Source organism: Rhea americana, unplaced genomic scaffold (genome assembly GCF_003343005.1).
Source record: "Rhea americana isolate MKP2758 unplaced genomic scaffold, rheAme1 scaffold_122, whole genome shotgun sequence".
NCBI lineage: Eukaryota > Metazoa > Chordata > Aves > Rheiformes > Rheidae > Rhea > Rhea americana.
The window spans coordinates 1,322,195-1,345,405 of record NW_028185284.1 but is presented as its reverse complement, the minus strand read 5'-3'; the positions used below and the strand labels follow the sequence as shown (position 1 = coordinate 1,345,405).

Here is a 23,211-nt window from a genome sequence, read left to right as displayed (position 1 = left end):
GAAGAGATTTGATTTTTTGATGAAACTCTTTCCTGCACAAAGTGTACCAGCACTATACCTAGTCCTACRCAACAAACCCCTTTTAAGCTAACTTTATATATATGCTTTATGCATCCTGAAAAATGACTCTATTTGGGAGAATTCTTTCCAAGAAAACAGAGAAGTGATTCCAGCATAAGGGAGCCCCCAGCTTAGCCATTTATGTATTTCATTTTGAGGATGTTAATACCAGTGTTACATACATTAACTGTTCTAAAACACTGAATGAATAGTTCTGAGTAAAGCTAGCACTAAAATGCTTGTATCTAACCATGTAAGAAAGGGAATGCTCAGTAAAATACAGGTTGCTAAGTATATTGTTCCACCGATATATTAGGATTATAAACAGCTGCCTTATAACTTTACAAAACATTCATTTTGGAAAACTTGTCTAGACAGTTGTCTAAATAACACAAAATTTGTCTCAACATTTTCAAATTCTAATCGTCTGTTATGTTAAAGAGGCGTCGCTGCACCGGCAGCGGGAGGTTGGAAGTCAGTGCTGTGACTCCCAGCGACAGATGTCACGGCTGCTTTCCACTTAGGTGATCCTGAGCCGGCCATCAGCACGAATCGGGCTCTGTTTCAGAGCTAGGACGTTTTACACTGGGAGAGAGCACGTTACTTGTGAGCACGCTTATAATCTGATACTCCTAAAAAGCAACTAAAATGGCAAAACTGAAGTCAGTACTGAATTTTTTTCTCTAGCCCATGGCAATGTCGCTCCCTTGCACTTTGATGACCAAAGCAACTGGAAGCAGTACATCTAGGTAGCACATCCACCTCTTCAACTCTCCTACGTAGCAGACACCTCAGATAGCTTTTGTCATATCCCATGCCGAGCAGAGAGGGATCCTTGCCCACCTCTGCCCCCATACACAGTGAAGGTTTTTCTCACAGTAGGGCATCTCCATTGTATAGGGAAGATATTGAGAATCTGTTGTCCAGAAAGGAGAACAAACATCAAGCAGATTTACAGAAACATTAAAGATGCTTCTGAACGAACCACAGCAGCTTTCTGAAAATGTCAGTTGTTTCTGTATAAGCACTAGGCATATTACATTGTAAACACTAAAATCATCTATGAAAAGATTAAATTTAGTCATATAACATTAATATAGAATGAATGAATTTAAAGAACATGGGACTTCCGTATACTGTTTGGGATTAGATTATTTCCAAAATGTCCAAATAAACTTATGAGGGAAGTCCACATTGCTAGCTCCCTACTTTTCCCACTTACAACTTCCTAAAATGTTTTAAAGTTATACAATTTCTCAGCAAAAAAAAAAATCTTATTTTCTTAATCAAGCATCTTAAAATCTTAAGTGGATCTATTGGAGTTCCTTTTTCTTAAGTTGCACGTTTACAAAGCAAAGAAGTTATGATTTTTTCTGTCTCATCTCTACACAATCTTCACCAACACTACACAAAGAAACTGTTGTTCTTTTGAAATTGCATCTCAATAAATGGACTAAATGTGCTGTGAATACCAGCATTTAGCCGATAAAAAGAGATATCTTTATTTACTTAAAATGTATCAGATTTGCTTCATCTAAAAGGCTAATTCTAAAGGCTATTCAGGTCAGCTGTGATATTAGAAGACAACTGAATCACATTTAATGCTATTTAAAGGATGAGAACAGGCTAAAAGAAAAATTAAACCATGGCCATTAAAATTTAATTTGACTTAGTGAGGCCATTAACATTTTGGTTTTATGCAGTGGCAAGCATTCTAAAAATATTTTCATATAATTCAGAAACCCTGGATTGTCAAATACCAAAAATGATCAAAAGTGACCTTAAAGGGCAAATAAGAAAAAATGCAAGAGCAGAAAAATCTTTGAATACCATGGTTATATGTCATTCTGCTCTTTTCTTTCTGTTTATATACAATTTCTGTATATGTAAGTGTACCATTACTGTACAAACACATACACTTGCATATACTTATTATCTGCTCACAATCAAGCTCTCATATTCTGACTCACTTTTCTTTTATTCTTGCTGATTTTAAACCTCTGGCATCTTGCCACAACTATCAGCAGAATTCTCTGTAACAGGGCATTTCTGCCTCTGGTAATGGCCAATTTGATCTGTGTAGTTAACTTAAAAACCTAAGCTCAACTGGAAACTTTCTTTCATACACTATTTTAAAATAGCTTCTTATAGGAAAAAGCAACCTACTTGCTATTTGTGATCAAAAACAGTTGGAGTCCTCAAAAACAGATAGAGTACTGTGTATTTTAGTCTTGTTATTATACTAAAACTTGTGGCGTCTTCGCTACAAACTCCAGAATTTTTATATTAATTGAACACTTTGGTTTTCATTTTAACATTGAATATAAGCTTTGGATATCAAGTGGACAGCACACTACRTTTAGGCAAACTCTGAAAAATAAATTATTTTTAAGACAATACCTTATTTTACTCCTCTTAATGTACTTGTGATAAGCTGCTTTGCCTCTAAAAGTTTGCCGTCATGATTTGAAAATACTACTGCCAGTATTCCTCATACTTTATGTATAACAGCAAATRCTGTATATAATACAGAGCATTATCCATGGAGCGATTTGAAAGATTTAAGCCAATTGTAAGTTTCACATAAAATATTTTGTCTAGAATTAGAATGGTAATAAATCTGTTCATGTGTCAGTAAATAACTGAAATTTCAGATTCACTGCCTGACAGAAAAGATACTTCTTCCCTATTTTGGCTTACATTCTTATTTTTTCAATTACATATTATATATATCTTTAAATGCTAGTAAGTTAGCACAGAACACTATATTGAAATGATCCTAGAATAATATAATCTGCAGTTTCATACGCTGCTGCATACATACTGCTTTCATTGCTCTAGTCGACTTTCTCAGATTCATTAGGGGTGACGATATCAAACAGAAAACAACAAATGTTGTTAAGTTTATGTCCGATCCACTCTAAGAGGTGAAGGTTATCATGAAAACTGTAAGACCACTCCAGGGAGTTTCTCGCTCTATATATATGGGGTAAAACTTCTGGCTTCACAGAAATCAGTGGCATTGCCTTCCTCGCTCTGGACCTAGCATGTGAAATAGCTTTAGAGATAAGAGATTCCTGGTTAAATTTCAACCTTCTTATGAGCTGATAAACCTCTGAAAGCRGTAAAGGTTTGGGGATTTTGATTCCTTTCATATTAAGCAAGCATGTAAAAATCTGGAACAAGAATTTTTGTTCCAGGAACAAACAAGATAGTTTCTGAAAGGCTTTRAGGGAATACGCTTTGCTGAGATCTCACCTATCTCATGGATTCATATAGAGCTGGTTTAGTCCATGACCCCCCACRTACTTTTTCTATCAGCTTCTACCTCACAGTTCATCATGGCTAATAGGAGATGAAATGAGTGGGAAAAATGATCAAAATACTAATGAGCAAAGGAAGTGCCTGAATTAGTCCAATAGATTATCTTCTAAATTGACTTACCTAGCCATTGAGTTGGAGGAAAACTATTTTCTCCTTCCCTAAGTTATTTTGTAATAGTTATAGAATATTTGAAGCAGAAACTAGTGATGACCTCTTTTCTAGCTCAGCTGTAGTGCCTCTAACCTCCTGCCACAGGATGTTTTTACTCAGAGCATCCCAGTAGCACAAGGTCAAACACTTCTAATCTTAGGGAGCTCTGTGAGGGGAAGGTGTTTTAGTGCTTCACAACAGCCCAGGTCAAAAGACCTCCAGTTTGGAAACATAATCCAGGCAGTAGCTGGATGGGCTGCCATTTATCAGATGCAAACCTGTACTTATGAACAATATCCAAACTGTCTCTTCACTCGGTGGCYGGCAAAACTGCCAGATTCTTTTGGGATCTGCTTAAATTAGAGTTTGCAAACTACCACATCAGCTCAAACGTCCAGCAGGTTGCCTCACAGCTCCCTTATAGCAGTTTTCTCCCTGAAAAAATCAAATAAGAGCAGATAAAAATTGAACTTCCTGTAACAGCAGTAGAAGAAAATTAGCAGAAATTATTCAGGCTTGAGCATCTGGGTACAGGTTACATATTTTCTAATTGCAGTTAATATTTCAGAGTAAAAAGGCAAAGAAATAAATACACCTAAGGAACAGTATAAATTCCAAAACTTACTATAATACCAAGATGTGGATAGAATAAGGAACTTCTGATATTGGACATGTCTAAAAGCTTAACAAAAGCAAGTTTTGCTGAATTAGTTATACTAGTTTGAAGTCTGGTAATATCTGAATCCTAGATCTGGGCAGAAAACAAATAATTTGTGTAGTAAGACTTAACAGGGACTTGGAGTTGGGTCAAGTGTTTCAGGCTCACTGTAAAGCCTCTGTCTCCTGTTAAAGAATACTTTTATTAGGAATATCCCAATATGACAAAGGTCAAATGAAGTTTCTTTATCAGGACTTACCAAGGAATTCACTTAGAGACCACATGACTAGCTCTGTTAAACAGACCATAAAGTCTTGAGTATAATATTTCAAGAGCTTGGGAAGTGTGGTATCTTATATTCAATCTCATATTCTTTCATTTATAAGCCTGTGTCAATACTGTGAGATAATTGTGATTTCAGAAGCCTTGCAGAAGTCCCATTTTGGAAACCAGAGTCCCACAATATCATCATGAAGTTATTCCTCAATGTGTGGATAATAGTGTAAGATAACTTCTGGAAGTTTGTTTGTTTTTTGTGCCAGCTATTACATTTTACTTCATTTTAGGGGAAGAAAAGAAGGAATGTCTAAACTATTCTCATGATACACACAGTAACAGCAGAGTCCTGAGCCATGCCATTCCCTTGTGCATTCCTTTAGCTCACAGGAAACTTCACTGCATGGAGGAAGGAAACTTGTGCATTGCACAGYGCAGAAGCACATTTCCCCAGTGGTGCTGTCGGATGAACACACTGACCACGTCCTTTGCTCTCTTTATTGCCTTTCCACAGACAAGTCTCTATCTTCAAATGCTATAGGGCCTCAAATCCTGATTTCCATATGATGACATAAAATTCAAGGAAGGAGACAGTGATCCACAGACTCGTGTTGGACCAGAATTCAGTAATAAGAGAATCTGAGACAAGGCTTCCCTGAAGACTTATCCAGGGCTGAGGACCTCCTACCAGACAAATAATACATGATAAACACTAGTTAGTCTGCCTGATGCATTGCCAAGGCACTTGGCCATCTTGGTAGACACTGAAATATAAAAACTTTTCTAAAACAGAAWGTCTTCTTAATATACTGTGTTCTATCTAAAGGCAAATACCAGTAGAAGTTAGTAAAAGTGTATGTGAAAAAAATTGTATTTAGGAAATTCAGAACTGAAATAATAATAATGAGAGGATGTTTGGAAACAAAAATAATTTGCTGTAGCATCATTAGGCAGTTTATATTCATGTCACAGCAGTTCTTTGAAATACCAGGATTAATAAATAAATAAAAGTCCAGAAGTATTTCTGGAGAGTTTTAGAATCAAAAGCTCAACGAGTTTTACACAATAACACAGTTACTTAATATCACAATGAAACAAAATAAATTAAAATATTCTTTGCTGTTGGTGTACACCTTTTGCAGAGGTTGGCTGAGGTTAACAGGGACATCTGCTGGCTAGAACAGAAAATCTTCCTGCTAGCTCAGTGCATGCAGGAAATCTGTAAGTCTCCTACTGTCTTCCAGTCGTGGGTTAATTTTTGTTGTATGCTATGGAGCTTTAGCACAGGCGTAGTGTTACTTATATCAAAGCTGAGAGTAATTTACACATAGATTTCACTCTCTATTCTAATTAAGAGTGAGCAAGTATATACTGTTAGTCAATGGCRTCCACAAAGCTCTTCCTGTAGCATAGATATCTTAACAGTTCCTGGATATAAAGGATGTAGTTACAGAATGGAGAATAATAGTATTAAGATGTCATCCATTAAAAATGACACTAACTGAATTACTCAACACAAGAAGTACTTAGCTGCTGGATTGTTAAAAATAAATATAGAAGAGAAAGCCACAGATCTGAAGTTCAGGACTTGACTTTAGAGAAGGCTGAGAAATCTTGGAATAGCAGCTGCTTCTATTTTTACAGGCTCATTCCTTATTTTTTTTTTTAAATTGTCACAGCCGCTATGTAGTCTGTGCTGATAAAAGATTTATGGACAAAATACATTCAATKGTTATTTTATTTTCTTCAAAACAGTCTTCAGAATTGAATGGCCTACAAAAYACATCCTGCCACTGCAAATCTAGGCACAACTATTTGAGCAAGTGACATGGAATACGGGAAAACTCAAACTTAACTTTTAAGTCACAGGGAATCCATGTGGACAAAGCACACAGAAAGGCTAACAAAAAGCTATACTGCAGCTACAATAAATGAGYAGAATAATTTCATATAGCAGATCTTATTCCTTCAACTTCTGTCAAAATAGTTTTTTTCTGTATTGGGATATGAATCACTAGTCTAGAGACCAAAGCCACAAACTGTATTTRACATGACCTTTTCACTTAAAAAAAAGTTTTCTGATAATTTCCTCCAAGCATTTTTGCTCTTAGGAAGCCTTCAGTCTAGATCRGCTCTGATAGTAAAATCAAATATCAGCAGCTAAATCAAGTTAGCAAAAATCAGGATGCTGCAGAATGTGGTGATAATGATTCTGCCCACAACAACCTTTGCTTGAAGTTGCTGTGGAGCCATGTCCTGATGGTAAGTTAAGGGAGAGGCTACAAGAATTTTCACTTCCAGGAAACCTAGTAAGAAGTCCTGTATGTGCTTCTCATTACTAACARCCCTGTAATAAAGATAAAATTACTAATAATAGCATTAGCTATTAGCAGCATTAGCATTACTGCTAATAGGAGTCATATTTTATACAAAATGCAGTAATATATACAAGATAATGCTATTACACTGAAAAGCTCTTAATTCTCTTTCTAGAATGAGATTTTTAATAACTAGAAGAAATGATCAGGCCCTTGATTTAGCTTTCATATGGAAGGCATAATGCTACAGTCCCTCATTGCAGTTACTTGAGACAAACCTAGTACTAATCCGGAGTAGTCTCATGTTGGAATAAAGCTTGTTTTCTCCCTATTCAATGACCTATTTTAACTCAATGCTAGAAGAGAAACTTCACCCTCAACAGCTTTTGTAACTTGCATTAAGAGATGYTATTCCTTTCCTCTCAGGATTTGTTCCATTAACTTTGAGAAGAAAATAGTCTTAAACTTCAGCAACACGATATAAGAGAAGCTGACCACCGAAAATAGCACCATGACCGTTCCTGAATCAAACAGACTGCATGACAGATGCAAGTCGTTCTGATAACCTTGTCCGTAAGATGCTCGACGGGGCATTATCTGCACCTTCAGTACTTCCTTCTCCACACCGGAGCAGCTTGGCCCCACTAGAGGCAATAAAATGCATTCCCATGGACACTGTGGTAGCAGAGTGATATGTTTCATAAATACAGCTGTTCCACTGCTGTATTTCCTTGCATTTCAGTATTGTAATTTCTGTTTCAGAATAATTCAGATAAGTGCCAGGAAAAGATCAAAAAAGGAAAAAATAAAAAAAATAAAACCTTCTCCCAATCTGTCATAACAGACTATACCAACTCAAACCCTCAAGGAATAGTTTTACAGTTACACAAGTGTTTCTGTTGGAGACTAACAAAGGATAAACTCAGACTTCATCAGTTTATTCATTTTTTTCTGCTCCTGAATGATTTCAAATTAGGGGGTTGTTACAGGGTTAATTAAGGCTCACGAAAATAGGAGCTGTGGAGGGTTGTCATCACAACCCCTTATTTCAGTCACTTACAAAGAGTCATTCTATTCCTTTATGGATTCAGGTAGCTGAAAACAGAGTAGCCTTCAGCTAAATACAGCATTATCACCACCTCCAAGCAAAGAGACGTGGAAAGTACTTCTGAATAAAAATGTTTCACAAGGTATTGTTTTGTGAAGAGTAGTAGATAAGGCACCAAGGAAGTAGCAGATACTGGTCTGGTAACATGGCCCTTGAGAAGAGGTGAAAGAGAATCTGGGAGATGATCTGTGACTGAAAGGTGGCAGAGTGGAAGAAGAAAGAAATTAGCTGTAACTGGTGAGAGAGACAGGTTTTGGTATGTTCTCAATAGGCATCACGGAAACACATTTTCCAGTTTTCATGCCTTACCRGAACAACTTGAAAGTCCTACAGTTTGGATAAACCACATATATCCAAAAGAGTAATTTAGTTTTTCCTTCTTATCTGTGGTCTTTTTTTCTACTTCTACCGTTGTGAACTAGAAATACACAATGTCTCCAGTGTCACATAATCTGCAAATAAAAAACAACTAGTGACTTAATCCTGCAGCCCTGCTTCTTGAAACAAAAAGTAAGCCAGGCTGCAAGACAGTCTCCAGACGTATCTATCAGCCAAAACAAATTGGGACTCCTGATTTTCAACTCTCTGGTCAAACCTGGAGGAAGACAATCACTGCTTCTTTTTTCAAAAGTTATATGAATAATGAAAAACAAGGCAAATAAGGATCCTGCAGAGTTAATATATTATTCAGAGTTTATTCTTTTGTTTTGATAACAGTACCTAAAGTGAAGCATGTAGGGATGCCAGTCATGTTCTTTGATTAATAAAATTTGCCTACTTCTTTATTAAGATATTTACACAGTAGAGAACAAAACAAAGCAATGGTTTGCTAATTGAAAACTGTGAGCTAGTGAGATTACGCATAGGTGATACTACAGCTCAGCTGAACAACGCTACTATATGATACAGGTCAAAAAAAAACAGACAGTCACACAAATCCCCTATTCTAATTCAGAAATTAAAATGTGCTTAATAAAGTTATTTCAATTCACTTAAAAATCAGATTTTCTGCAAATCCTACATTGCAGCATTTCTTTTCCATAGGCTGGTAAAATTTAGACTTATTTAGAGTATGTTGATTATACTGAATACATATTGAGCTTTTCATATATTCTCTGTATATTTTAAAGAAACATAGTTAATATAAAGGACTACTCACCAAAATCATCGTTAAGTACTTAAGTACTTTCATTTCTGTTTTGCTGTGCCCATTTAGAAGTAAAAAGGCTTATTCTTAATATAAAAAAGAATGGCTAAATAACATATCTCCCTGAAATAAATAAGCAACACAACAGGAACCTCTGACATTCACACATTGCAGACAGCTATGCTGCCAGGAAAACTGGGACTTTTGAGTAGAATGACAGTTATGTTCCTGCAGCTCTCTGACCCCCCGAGGCACGTGTTAATCAGTTATATCCAAGCTACTACTAAAAACACATCCACGCATCCATGTGAACAGATTGGCATCCCACTCCCCTTGAACTGGAAGGGGCAGCATGACGATATGTGAGATTCCCAAATAGAAAATCCCATCTTGTTCCTGTACCTCTGCTCAGGGGTCATATTTAACCCTTATGCTTCTTGTTGACCTCAWATACTTGTAGAAAATATGTAGATAGTAGCTGCAAATACCTTTGCAGTAATTATGGGACATATAAAGAATAAGTACAAAGAAATACCAAGTGGCAAAAATCATTGGGGTCTGCATAAATAAAAATGTCAGTCTCGTTAGTTATCACTTACCTTCTGAAACCACCAGTTATGGTAACTAAAGCATCTGGTAGAAACGTATGCACGGTCTTCTCGACAATCAAGCCTACTGCATCTGCTTCTGCCTTAGATACACAGCTAACAAGGTCTTCATAGTAGAGAAGCCCTAAATATCAAAGGTAAAAGAGTGACCACTGTGAAATTATGAAACTCTACATGTAAGCCAGGTGTGAAATAAGCAGCCACCAAGAAGCCAAGTCACTCTGCATCTGGAGAATCATAGTGTCCCCTTATGGCTTATGCTTCACTCATGTGGCCCACGAGAGCGCCACAGAAAGACCCACACAGCAGATCCTACCCATCTCCCTCAGAGAGCACCAGCAGTCCTGCCTGTTGCCCCAATCTCTCCCTTTTTGACAGAAGAAAACACCACCTTTTTGCATTACTACAGACCTAACTCTTCCTTGCCTCATCGTTGTCATAAATGTTGTATGAGCCAGCTGGAGGAACGGATTAGATCTACTATGAGCCCCACCAARGTGCCACTCAGAAAGGCCACCTCAAACTGATCCAAAAGTCAGAGTTTCTCATCTAGGGAACACGTGCACAAGATCTAGCCTTCCAGAGCCGTTGTACTTTATAACAGCATATCAGTCGAGTAACAGTATTACCTGTTTCCACTCTCTGAGAATCTGACTATCTATAAATCACTCTAGTTTGCCTAAAGTTCTCGTCAGTGGCATTTCTGGACACACAGCTTTGAAAGGCACTCTTCCTGAAATGACAGGATTCAGTCCAAGTACAGGRCCCAGAAGATTACTGGGTACGCAAAGTATCCTGGCTATCTTCATGTCTGCCTGCTATTAAAAGAGCCCAGTCTTGCAGCTTGCTTTGGATATGATTTGTAAAGGAAAAAAGGGACAAATGAGCATGAATATAGTCAAACTAATCCAAAGGATTCTATGGTGTTGTAAAACACATGGATGCAAAAATAAAGTTATGTGATTCTACTACCACACTATAGAATTTCTTCTTCTGGCATGATGAATTCCTTCGTTTAAACAGGTTCCTTTATTTAAGGAAATAGCACAGAAAAGTGAAGCAACATTATTCATTTGATGATGTTTAATACTCATTACCATTGACAATGAATTAAGATATGCCAGGATTATGGTGTTATCCTACAAGCATCCATATTTTATTACAAATCTTGATTCATCTCTAGAGTAGGGCCGTCTTAAGGGAGAAAACTCCTCTGAAAAATAGTTTTAGCTGGCCTAGCTTTGGAGTTTTTCCACAAACTGTGTAATAATCTCCTATTAACAGTTTTGTGTATGAGAGCAGATTTTGTTGGACATTATGTTAGCAATAAAGGAACTGTATATCTGTATTTCTGGAATGACATTTTTAAGTGAGGTTCCTGACAACCACATATTACTTTTAACATAATCTAATATTCAAGAGATAATGCAGCAAGATAAAGGACGTATAAATTAACTTTGTCTCTATGCCAATTCTGTTTTCAAGTTCTTAGAGCACAGAGATGCTGAGTTTTAATGAGACTTTTAATAGGAGTTTACCTGCTTTCTGCATTTTTGATAGCTTCAGGGTCTTCTCAGCTTTCACCTCTTCCAGAGTCCGTAAACCCATTCTGTACCATTTCTCAGACGTTTTCACTCCCACTCCAAACACTGAAGTAAATTGCTAAGTTCAGTGAAAGAACATACATTTCAGTTTTTCTGAAAGAGTTGCCAATAAGTAGGTAACAAACTGGTTTAACAATGAAAATATTGGGCAGAATTCACCCTCTGCTGAAGATAAATAATAGTGTAAAAGAGATACAGATACAACTTCCTCTCTCTGCATAGTGACCTCCAGCAGACAGTAGCCTTTATACAGGGACAATTCTCATTAAAGTGACATCTAAACAATAATACTGTAGTATCCCCAGCATCTTTGTATGATTAAACTAATTGTGCACTTTCAACAAACATTTGAAATAAGGATAGCAGTCTTTGTTTCTACTGCACRAAGTAGTTGAGAGATGCAAAAAATAATGTTATGTTACACCGGTGGGTCACCTCACCTTGATGTTAAAGTCTAAGAAATGTCTCAATACAATCTACTAATTTTGACTGACATCATGATTTTGTATTTTATGCACTACCCGCCCACACTGGTAAATCTGATGTTGGTGCCACTGCGCTCTCAAGAGAGGGGGTCACTGGCAGCACTGTGGGTCTTTACATTCTACGTGGAGGGCAATAGGTCTCGGTGCACGGATACAGACGAGAAGTACATAAAGGCAGCTAATCGCATAGTACTAACTTGTTCTGCATCTTATAAACCATAAATGTTTGGAAGACATATCAAATATTGTTTTCCAAAATGGGATTCAATTTCGAGAACAGAGAGAGGTAATTTCCTCTTGCTTCCTTATTACAAACGCAGTCTTACAATCCTTCAATCCTTACGTGAGCCAATCTAAATTCCCATCAGTCTCACTCGGAATTTCACTAGATTTCACCATTTTGCCCACTAGAAAAAAAGAAAAACCACCCCAAAATAACCCCTCTCTAAAGTTTTGCTTTGGTTATATTCCATTCATTACAAAGTCATTTTTATACATTAACTTATTCCCCCAAAAAGGATGTAAAGCAAAAATGTCATGGATGTAAGCATTATTCATTGGATCAATATCTCAGATAAATAGTGATAYGAAAGCAGGAGAGAAAATCTTCATGCTCACTCAAAAGCATATTCTGTCTTTACTTTGTCAATACTGAAGCTCTCAAAAGTTTCATTGCGCTATTATTGAACTCAGTGAATAGCTATGTACGACACAAATAACTGTCCTTTTGCATTGAATCTACAACCTTTGAATTTCAAACCTGTTAGTTTTCTCTTGTKTTTTTCTAATGTGATTAATTCTTTGAAAATAATTACGATAAAGAAAATGGAAGGATGAAAATCTTGGATAATATTAAATAGGAATTACTCAACATTTTATATATAATGCATGAAATTACCTACTCTTTGTCTGAGACATGGGAGTTTGTGAAAGAATGTGATTTTTTAATCATTTAGATTGTTATCTTTTAATGTTTGCTAGTACTGCATTTTCAAAAAGATTTTATGCCATTATCTGAATTTCTAGGAAAAAAACTTTTATTCTTCCCATACTAAGATCCATTATTACTCAGTAGATTTAGAGGCATCAATTTAGAGACACTGCTGAGAGCGTTCTGTGGAACAGAGCGCATTTCCTTGACTTCATATTCAAGCACTGCTGGGCTTCAGATGGTGAACGTGAATGGTATGAACTCCTTCRCTGTAGCATCTACCTCCATATGGAAAAGAATTGACCATACCATTCATATACCCTACATCTAAAACGTAAATTGTATAACTTATTTCGGTGGTTTGATAACTGTGGTCTTGGGACGAGTGATGATCTTYTAAGTCATAAGTGATTTGCAACAGTCACCAGAACCATGTTAAACAGTAAAATTTAGGAATTAACTAATTCTATTTTTCCACTAATTCTAGCTTTTTCTTGGCTTTCCTAGATCTCKTTGGGAAAACTAGCTACAGCCAGTTTAGCCAAAATGTTGAAAGCTGCGCTTAGCGAACAGAAGAGCCACGTAGGTTTGTTATAATTTGACATGAAAGGTGGCTTAAAGCGTATTTGAGGTGGTCTGTCCCCAATAGGTTTTATTCTGATCTCCAAGAGATTTTCTAAGACCCTAAAGCACAGTATTTTATGGTTGTTCCTCAACCTTTATTACCACTAAGTCTGGTTTCTGATTCTTGCTATATGCATGAATCTGCGCCTTTTCTTTTGAATCTTGCCAATGTTATCGCCTCAGCAACTATCACTAAATGTCCTTTCATATCTCTGAGTCAGGGAGAATGGAAGTGCCCTTGAAAAGCTGAAGCAGAAGCAAATAATACAGAGGACAATTAAACAATCCAGTTCCTTTCACTTTCTCCAATTTAAAAACTTTAAATTTTTTGGATTTTAAATATTTTTGAAGATGCAAACAGAATATTTTCAGAGGCTACAAATGCAGATAAAATTGAACATATATTTTTCAGTAGGAAATTCACAAATATGAAAGAAATTGGAACTGCAGTTCCTCTGTGTTCTAGAATCCCTGCAACTATGCAGAAGCATGAATATGCTTCTGAATCTAGAATATGCCTAACAACAAAGAAATGTCCCCAGTTTTCCTGCTTTTTCCTCACGCACAACAGAATTAAAATAGATCTGAGTCATCAGAATAAGAAGGTGTGGTGTTATAATGATAATCAACTGAGGAAAATATATTCAGCTAAATTTACAGCAAGGAAGATGTAATGCTTTACATTAGTTTTCAGGAAAAAGCAATTTAGTTTGAGCTTAGCAGTCATTGCACGTGTATCACACTAATTTTTAAAAAAATAACTAATTTCAGAGTTATTTCTTACTCTACCCCAGGCCTCCCTCTTTTTCTTCATTCAARTTTTTCTCTTTCTTTAACTTCCATATATGATGTTCCTTTATAATAAAATGGAAGGTTATGCCTAAGATCTACTAAATGGGGGATTACAAACAGTTTTAAGCAGCARTACTTTAACCTGAAAAGACTTACCTTAAAAGATTTGTATCGTTCATCATTTAACACATCTTTAGCTCTAGAACTCTCTCCTTCTTCAACAATCTCCTAAATAAAAAAAAGTTCCTTTTTAAAATCAAGATTACAGAAAGCTGTAATAAAGTAGTGTAATTACAACTCTTATCAACCTGTACAAACATGGAAGAACACCTTTAGCAAGCACATCATTTTATTCCATTAGGATCAAATTCTGCAATCCTTTTTCAGACAGAACTCCCATTTACTTTTTAAGGGTGAAGTGAAAACTGGGACCATGGAATGTATTTCATGGTTTTTATTTACCCATAAATCRTCAGCTAGAAAATAATGAAGCTATCAATGAGTTGCCCTCACAATTAAATTTCMCTGTTTGTCTGAGTTTACCTCTCTTAAAAAATAGGAGCACTGTACAAGCAGATAYATTTTTGTTGAGTTATGCTCCCTTTAGTCTTTCTGATTGAAAAAATCCCAAACTCCATCCTACYATCTGGGGCACCGTAATTGAATTTGCAGTCTGCAGGGAGCGGGTGCATAGAGCAGCTTGGAGGCTGCTTTCTTAGCTGGTGGGGTGAGGTGGGAGAGGAGCTGGAGTGAATCACAGCACTCAGCAGCCACCCCCCCGGACAGCGAACACGCTGCCTGCTGGAACAACAGTAACCAAGACGTGGGGTCCTGAAAAGGCCAAAAATTAAAGAAAAATGCAGGGGATATCCAAAGCTGCAAYAACAATGTAAAGTTTGTCCATCACCTAGGAAAAAGGGCCTGTTATAACTCACGGCAAGGTAGGATTTAACATTAAAGTACTAAAATATTTACCAGCTTTGCAAAAACAGTATTTGCAGTAAAGCATTCAACTGAGAAAAATTATGTTGCCAAGGGCAGAATAAGTCACATGAGCAAAGCTATTAACAGTTAACCTGTCACATCCAAAAGAGGGAGCCTATTAAAATGACACACACAGATCACACCACATTACTTACTTGTATTTATTCATGAATTACCTTTATTGGTAAGGGGCCCTTCTGTGACAGCTATTTTTCTCTACAGATTTACCGAAAGCACAGAAATTTATGCCGTTACAGAAGGTTTCCAGAAATCACTGCGTTCTTAGTAACAAGGATAAAATRAAGTTATTGCGAAAGATGCATAAGGTTGTGTAAACAGACATAAATACCAATGCTTCCCGTGACCTCTAAAAGCAAATTTTTAAAGACTCAACTGACATAGAAGTCAGAGTTAGGCTACCTCAATGACATCTCTGACTTGGTCTCCCATGCAGGGCAAGCCCTGTATATCTTTCATTCTGACCACCGGAAACGGAAGACATTTCAGCACAGAAGCTGCCCTCAGAAATTCTAGGCAGAATATTTCATTTTCTTTGAACTCATAGTTTTCAGCCATTATTTCAAAGGCATCCTGTGAGGGGAAAATGAAAAATGTTAATAAACGTTTAAAGTGTTCAGCACGTTCCTTAGAAAGGTTACTGTTTGTATCCTAATTCACAAATAATGTCTTTTTACAAGACTGAAAAACTAGAGCTCTCCAGAAAAAAAAAAGAAAAAAAAGAAAAAAAAGAAAAAAGAAGAAAAAGAAAAAACGTCATTTTCTAATCACTTAAAATTTTCCAGGTTTCATTAAAATCTTACTTTACAGACAAAAGTAGTAGAAGATTCTAATTTCGAATAAAGCCAAAGTTTAAAATCTTTTAGAAGATGGATTTTAAATCTTCTGTGAAGATCTAACAWACAGCTTCACATAGAGATGTTTTCAACACTTCTGAAAATTTGAGGAAACGCTCTAAGCCTCACGATACAAAGTATCTCYGTGATTTTACTTTACTCTGTGAGCTATGCCCAAATGTAATTAATCCAGCAAGTCAGTAACGTTGTGTCTTCATTTGCAGACAAAACCAAAGAGGAGTCTGTGGGAAAACATCACCTCCTTTCTGAACTTGTAGCCATGTTTCTATCTAGTAATTTAAGGAACAGACTCACTTTCCTTCACTTTCCAGTTGTAAGATCCATGTAATGAGAAAAACATTTTATTTTATGGTGGTTCATCTATTCATGGCTAGGTTTATCGAAGATATTGCACACAACACTCCACGGAGATTGCCAATATGATGTTTGGGGGGGGGGGGGGGAGTTGTTTGTTTTTTCTTTTTTACTATGCACATCATTTTTGCGGCTCTTGTGCCCCACTCCTTCCCATAGTGCGTGTGTGTATCAATAACAACAGTTTTAAGAAATTAAATGCAGGGAATATATCCCACAGAGGTGAAGAGGGAGGTTTTATCTCTCCTTGTGTAGAATACTACTTTTTAAGAGAAAACAAATGCTGCAAAAAGTATATGAATGATCTCTAAAATAGTAAGATAGGATCTTTTGAAGACTTCCAGAAGTTTTACCCAGTGAAATAAAACATTACACAAAAACTCAACATTTACTAAGTCTGCAAAGGTAAGTGCTTTCTTCCAATTTCCTACTGTCCAGGCAGTCTCTCAAGGGCAGCTAATGGATCTCAGCCTTGAAAGCGCCAGCCGTCCTGGCCGTATTTCTCAGCTGTTGCTTATCCTGCCTCTCTTCCAGCTTGTTTCTGTTTCTTCTTTGACCCACAAGCCATTAGAAACTGCAAAGAAGTGACATGTGTCTGCCTGCCAGCGACACTTCTCTAAGCTGCTCAAAGTCTTTCAGGAATAAGAAGCAACACCCAGTACRTCTGGGAGTAACTTTCTACTCCTATTAGCATATCCCTCCTTCCACTCGACTCGAGTCCCCCTACTTTAACCTACCTATACTTCACCCTACGTGCAGGGTTGGACGCGCTATCTGGCTGTTCTTTAGATTAGAGTGGGAATAATACAGATATCAAAGACATAGGAAGCGACTTACCAGAATAGCAACATCAACTCACACCAGGAGAGGACAGCTTTTTCCAGTATTTACAGGATCACTCTTTGCAATTATAGTTGAATTTTTATATCACTTGTAACTAAATGTACGATTAAATAATTTAAAGAAAAACAACTCTAGACCTTGYTTTGATTTTTATCATTGCATTAATGTGTTCTGTATTGGGAGGTGAAGCCAAATAAAAACCAACAGGTCTCACACATCCTACRTGCTATATACTTAATATTTCCAGGYGAACTGGGCTCAATTCCAATCCCACTAACTGACATGACTGCAAATCCAGTGAAATCATTGCTCCCTTACAGCCACAGAATTGAGAACAGCATCTATCACACTGTGTTGATGAAACAGTCTGATTTAATCAAAAAAAAAAAACTTATCTGAGCATCAATTCTTCAAATTATTAAAACACAGAAAGACTTTTAAAATTAAAACATGCCTTTCACGTAGAACATAGATTATTTACATATYAAATTTCATTCATTTTGGTCAGTTCTAGAAAATAGACCATCTGCTATGTTACATTGTTCAGATTACAAACATTATAGTCTCACTGAAGCAAAAAATAAAGGGTTTTAATCAAAATCCTGAAGAAAATGTTGTCTCTACTGACCCTAACATTTGCAAAACTTTCATTTTAACAGAACAAAAACATGCACACTTAATTGGTTTGACTGAATCCCTTCAGAAGGAATAGGCACCTTATGTGATCAAAAACACTTCATTTTCTCTTTTTCTGTATGGTGCCATATTGAAGAGTTTTGCATCTTTCTCTTCACACCTAACAGACTTTGCTAAGAGAATATTGAGGCAGACATTTTGCTCTGTATTCTGGCTTAGGAAGTTTCACATACTGCTCTCTAGTTTTTTGTTTACTTAGAGTTAAGATCTAGTTAACCTGAAACACCTTATATGCACAATTTATCTGCACATCTGTCTGATACCTATTTTTCAGCCATTAATATAGATGTTCTGACTGCAGACTGAAAGTGTTGAAATTGTGCTTTCTTTTTTTCCTTCTTAAAGGAAGGAACAGGATCCCAAACAAACCAATTTATCATCGAGGAATAGCTCAGACACTCAGGTTTGTTGAGCTGGATCRGTTCTCATACAGAGTTCCCAGAAATGGACATAGTTCTGCATTTGGAATAAATTCAAAGTATCAACAACTGGGATTTTCAAAGAAATAATTAAACCATTAAGTAACCACCCCAGCAAAAATGCATGGTTAATCTTACTGTTAAGAAAAAAGATAAAATCAAARTTATAGGATAAAGCTAGTACTAATTATTATTATTGCAGCATTAAAATCTGTAGTYCTGTATTTCTTACARACTGAAGTTGGGTTAGTATCCTTGTTTCCTTGTTTTCCTGTGGTCTTCAGAATGGAACTAAAATAGGTCTAGAATCAGTTCCATTTTGAATCTGTCATGGTTTCTTCCGCTGTTTTCAAGGACAGGTTTCCTATAACACTAATTGATTCAGGCTTACCACAGAGAATTTGGTTGGTTCTGCATTCCCAGCACAGCCTCACTCCTTGCTCTCTCTAAGGATCAGTCACCTGTAGTCCATCTCACTAGAGAAATTCTACTCTTAGCTGCATATTTATTTATTGGCTTATGTCAGAGTTAAGTGCTATTTTCAGAACATTTAATGAAAGACCTCTTGAGATAGAGAGCTGTTTAGCAAGATGCTTGATGTGAAAGTTTCTACCACTATTTACATTCAACTAACCTCTGGGTATAAGAATTCAAAGGGTGTGTGGGGGAGAATGTTCCTTTGAGAGAAAACAAAAATTATAAAAATAGTGCAAAAAACTTTAGCCTCCTTACCACCGTCTTTAAAACTCTTGCAGTAGCACTTTTTAGCTTTTTTTTTTTTTTTTTTTTTTTTTTTTTTTTTTTTTTTTTTTTTTTTTTAAGGTCTTTACTTGCTTGATGAATTCATTTATATTGTACCTAACATCACAGCTTTTTGGTTAAAGTCTGATGTAAGTTGTAATCCCCTTTTAGAAAGAAAACCAATGCCCAAGAGAGGGAAGACACCAATTTCAGAAATATGGATCCATCCCAGTTTCCTTCCGGAGGAACAAATCCAGCGTGCATAGTACTGCAAAGCCATTTGGAGCAAAGGCATTTTACAAATGAGGTGATCAGAGCCAGATGTTTCCTCTGCTTTCCCTTTTTTTTTTTCTTTTTTTCTTTTTTTCTTTTTAAATCAAAAATAAAAATTTGCTGTGAGTTTCTTAGCTAGCCTCTCCATCAAGCACTTTAAGGACTGTCCTGATTCAGTGTGGTCCTGGCAAGAGGTCTGGGACCACGGCAGCCCTCTTTCCTGGATGGACACAGTGCCAAGGAGCCCAGGGTGGATGAGCYGCAAAGGTTGCTCTGCCAAGTTCTTCCTCTTTACGTTCATTACCACTTTAARGATTTTTTTCCCCCCCCTGCTAAATAAGGGATGCCAGTTCTTGTTTCAGGTGAGGTTTGGACACAAACCCCCTCACAAAATAAGGATTACCTTTTCCCTCCATTTCCCCCTTTATAATCCATGCAGATGAATACTCAAGGAAATGACTATTTGACTGCCTTCTTGTTAAAATAACCTATACAGACTGTCACACAGAAAATARTTCTTGTAAGTACGTCAGCAGTACGTAGCAATGACATAGACCAGCAAAGTCATCATCGTATACCAATACMATTGCTATTTTAAAAAGGTGTTTGTCTCTTTTTTGCTAGCAGATGGACAGTTTTCAGAGAAGCTGTGTCACCACCATTACTGAAAAAGACAATTATACGTAGCATTTTACTCACAGGCTGTTGACAGTCAATGAGAAAATATTATCAAAGCATTTTTATCATTCTAGTTTGCATTATTCAGTGTTTTCTTGCCTCTGTAGAGCTCATTAAGCTACTTTAAATAAACAATTAAACTAGTATTGAATATGCATTATTCCCTGTAGAAAACAGKGCCTGCAAATGCTGCAATTAATTACAGATCTGCCTCTTTACATAAAACTGCTTTTGACATTCTTTTTGATAAAGTCTTTCTGCTTTAAAAAAAAGACAGCAACTAATCTCCAAGTGGAGTTACTATCTATCCAATATTATAGTCCATATTGGATAATATTCCAGAGGGGGAAAGCACATGAAACTCCTAGATTAACTCAGGAAAAGCCTGCAGTCTATTAGATCTCTGGTGAAATCTATTTATGGTGGTATAAGAAAGTTACTGACCTCTCTTTTATTGTAAACCTTAGTATTTCTTACTTTGAACTTCTTACCATGTTCTTTAGCAATGGGATCAGTACTCAGAYTGCCTATTTAAAAGATAATAATCTAACAGGAAACTACATTTCTAGAGTTCTCCGGCACATATGGGATTTTCATAATCTCCGAGTATTTTCCAAAGGATGCTCTAATTAAATGAGCTGGGCTGCATTTTGGCTCTTCACTTTTTGAAATGTTTTGATTGCAAATTTTCTAACTGTGCCCAAAACTGTGGAACATGCTTTGGCAAGACTGGGCTATGGAAAAATGCTGGAGTGGAATCAGCTTCCAGAGTGCAGCTTCTCAGACATGAAGGTATACATGATTTTAACGAACTCTATTAAGAATAGAGAACAGGATGGAATTACTCTCAGAAATTTTGAAGCTCATACAATATTTGGTAGTGAAGGCTTATGAAGTTAAATATCATCAACAAAGCAAAACCACTAGGCTAGTAAGCATTTTTCATATGTAAAAATGTACATTGAAATATTAGAAGATTATAACTGCTAAAAATCGCAACAGCTAAAAATCGCAACAGTGAAATCAACACAAAGGGCAAGATCCTCAACTAATAGGTAACGAGAATGATTCTCAAAAAGAATCAGTAGTGCTATGCCAGTTTATGCCTGCTGAAGAACTAACTCCATGATCTGCAACATGAATATCAGGGAGCATGAGAGTGCTCGCACTCAGAAAAGCGAAAGGAGCTAACGCCTCCAGCCAGCGCTTCGGAAAGAATCTGACTCAAGACGACTCTGATTTCAGTAAGATCGTCACGGAAATTCCACTGCTACTTGCAAAATAGTCTTCAATAACCTCAGTTTAAAACTCTGCAAGGACAGACGTGGCTAGTATTGTGTTGTTAAGAAAATATTTTAAACTTATTCTATTTTGAAAAGGAAGGTGTCACAACAAGAAAAATTATATCTGCACAGACAGGACACTTGTCTCGGTTCCATACCCACATCCAACGTTTTTCTGCTTTGTGACCTTGGAGAGTTGCTTCAGCTCTGCCTGTCATCGTGTCTCTCTCGCTATCTTTCCTCTGCCACCACTTAGGGCTTGGGCTCTCCAGGGCATGAATTGTCTTTTACAATGTGTTTGTACAGCATCCCTTATAAAAAACGCCTCTGTCTTACGCACCTCCAAATACTAATGCAACACAAATAAAAAAATACCAAAACTGTATCATTGTAAAGGTGAACATAATCAGCCGAAAAGCTAAATATTGAAATGAGAAAAGAAAATTGGAGCAGAGAGGAGAGAAGAGAAAATAAAAAGAGAAAAGATGAAACAGAGAGAGAGAGTGTGCCACATGATACTTGGTTGAAGGACTAGAAAGGACTATTACACTAAGAATAGAATTTTAGTTAAATTGCTTTTCCTCTCAATCATTTTTCTACTTGAAGTTTATTTAGTAAGATGTTCAGAGAAGGGCAGCTTAGTTCTCATAATATTGCTGTTGCCAATGTTCAGTGTCCATTCAGAACTGACCAAAGGGATTTTAAAGAGATTTAAAATGAACGATCCACTCGAATAGAACAGGCTTGATTTTCTTCTCGCTTTCTCCAGTGTTAATCCRAAGTAATTTCATGAGTTAATGAGAAGAGACATCATGCATGTATCCAGCTATATATTTMTATATAGGAGTGTGTGTGTATATATGTATRTATATGCACACACAAATGCACACACGAAYAGAAAAAGAATATACAGTTTCAAGCAGTTATTTCAAAGATAATTAAACACGTTGAGTCAACTTGTATTTACTGAAGTGGTTTCCAAGTGAAAAAAAAAAAAGACACAGATTTGGCTTCAGTCTGAAGGATTTTTCTGATTTTTCAGATCTGAACTGAAAAGCTCAATCCTTGCCTAACTCCAAAGACTCTATCAAATCACCTTAAGTCAGACAGAGAAACAGAGGAGCTGAGAGACAGAGAACAGAAATAGCATGATGTGCACAATCTCTTATTTTTTAAGATAAATATCTGTCAACTCCTCATATTAAATAATAGTTACAGGTTAGTTTCTTGTAACAGAAAAGAACAGTATCCTTGATGATTTTCGATATTTTTGCACATAACATGACAGAAAGCCGGACGACAACTGTGAGAGAAGATTCACTGGCAGAGGACAGCAACGCAGACAGAGTCTCAGTTCTGTAACGCTGCCCCCGAGCGGATTAAAGCAGACAGGGAAACGARAAATATAAAATGTTAAAAAGATATTACGTGTATTAATATGCTCAAGGAGAACACCATAGATTTGACGTAATGTGAGAATTAGCGTTGCTGAAAGGTGCAAAGGTACGATACTCTCCCTGCCTGTGCTTCAGGGGACGTCCTATTAATTGTCTCAAAAATGAGAAGATACATTTTCTCCTCAGACCAAGCTGCCAGTTCATTCTGGACAGATACACACTTCACTTTGCAACTTTGATGTACTGTCTGGAGAATTTTACTCGAATAAGTTATGTCAGTAAGACACAGTACACATTACTTAAAACATGTATTCTTAGTGGTTTCCTACTTATAGAGCCTTCAAGATCATCATAAAATTAAAAACATGGGACTCCTGAGGTCCAGTTTTAAAATAGAATAGTAATAAATGCTTGAGCCACTCACATAACTAATATTTCACTAGGTATAAAAAGAAGAGAAAATAAAAAGTGAACTATTTTTTTCGCTAAGAGAATGGGAAGAAAACCAGCCATCTTTCCCGGGCTGAACATTCACATTCTCGCCACCACGAGTAGCAGCCAAGGCAGAGTAACAGTCGCCAGC

General features: G+C 36.6%; 1 protein-coding gene across 1 annotated transcript in view; it reads right to left on the bottom strand.

Moving 5' to 3' along the window:
- Window positions 1-23,211, bottom strand: part of DNTT (DNA nucleotidylexotransferase) — a 90,236-nt gene that overhangs the window by 52,505 nt on the left and 14,520 nt on the right. The window contains exons 4-7 of the mRNA XM_085325443.1: window positions 15,490-15,660; window positions 14,242-14,313; window positions 11,188-11,311; window positions 9,641-9,773 (exon numbers count right to left, since the gene is read on the bottom strand). Of these exons, the coding sequence (XP_085181569.1) occupies window positions 9,641-9,773; window positions 11,188-11,311; window positions 14,242-14,313; window positions 15,490-15,660 (500 nt within the window). The remainder of the gene's footprint in view (window positions 1-9,640; window positions 9,774-11,187; window positions 11,312-14,241; window positions 14,314-15,489; window positions 15,661-23,211) is intronic.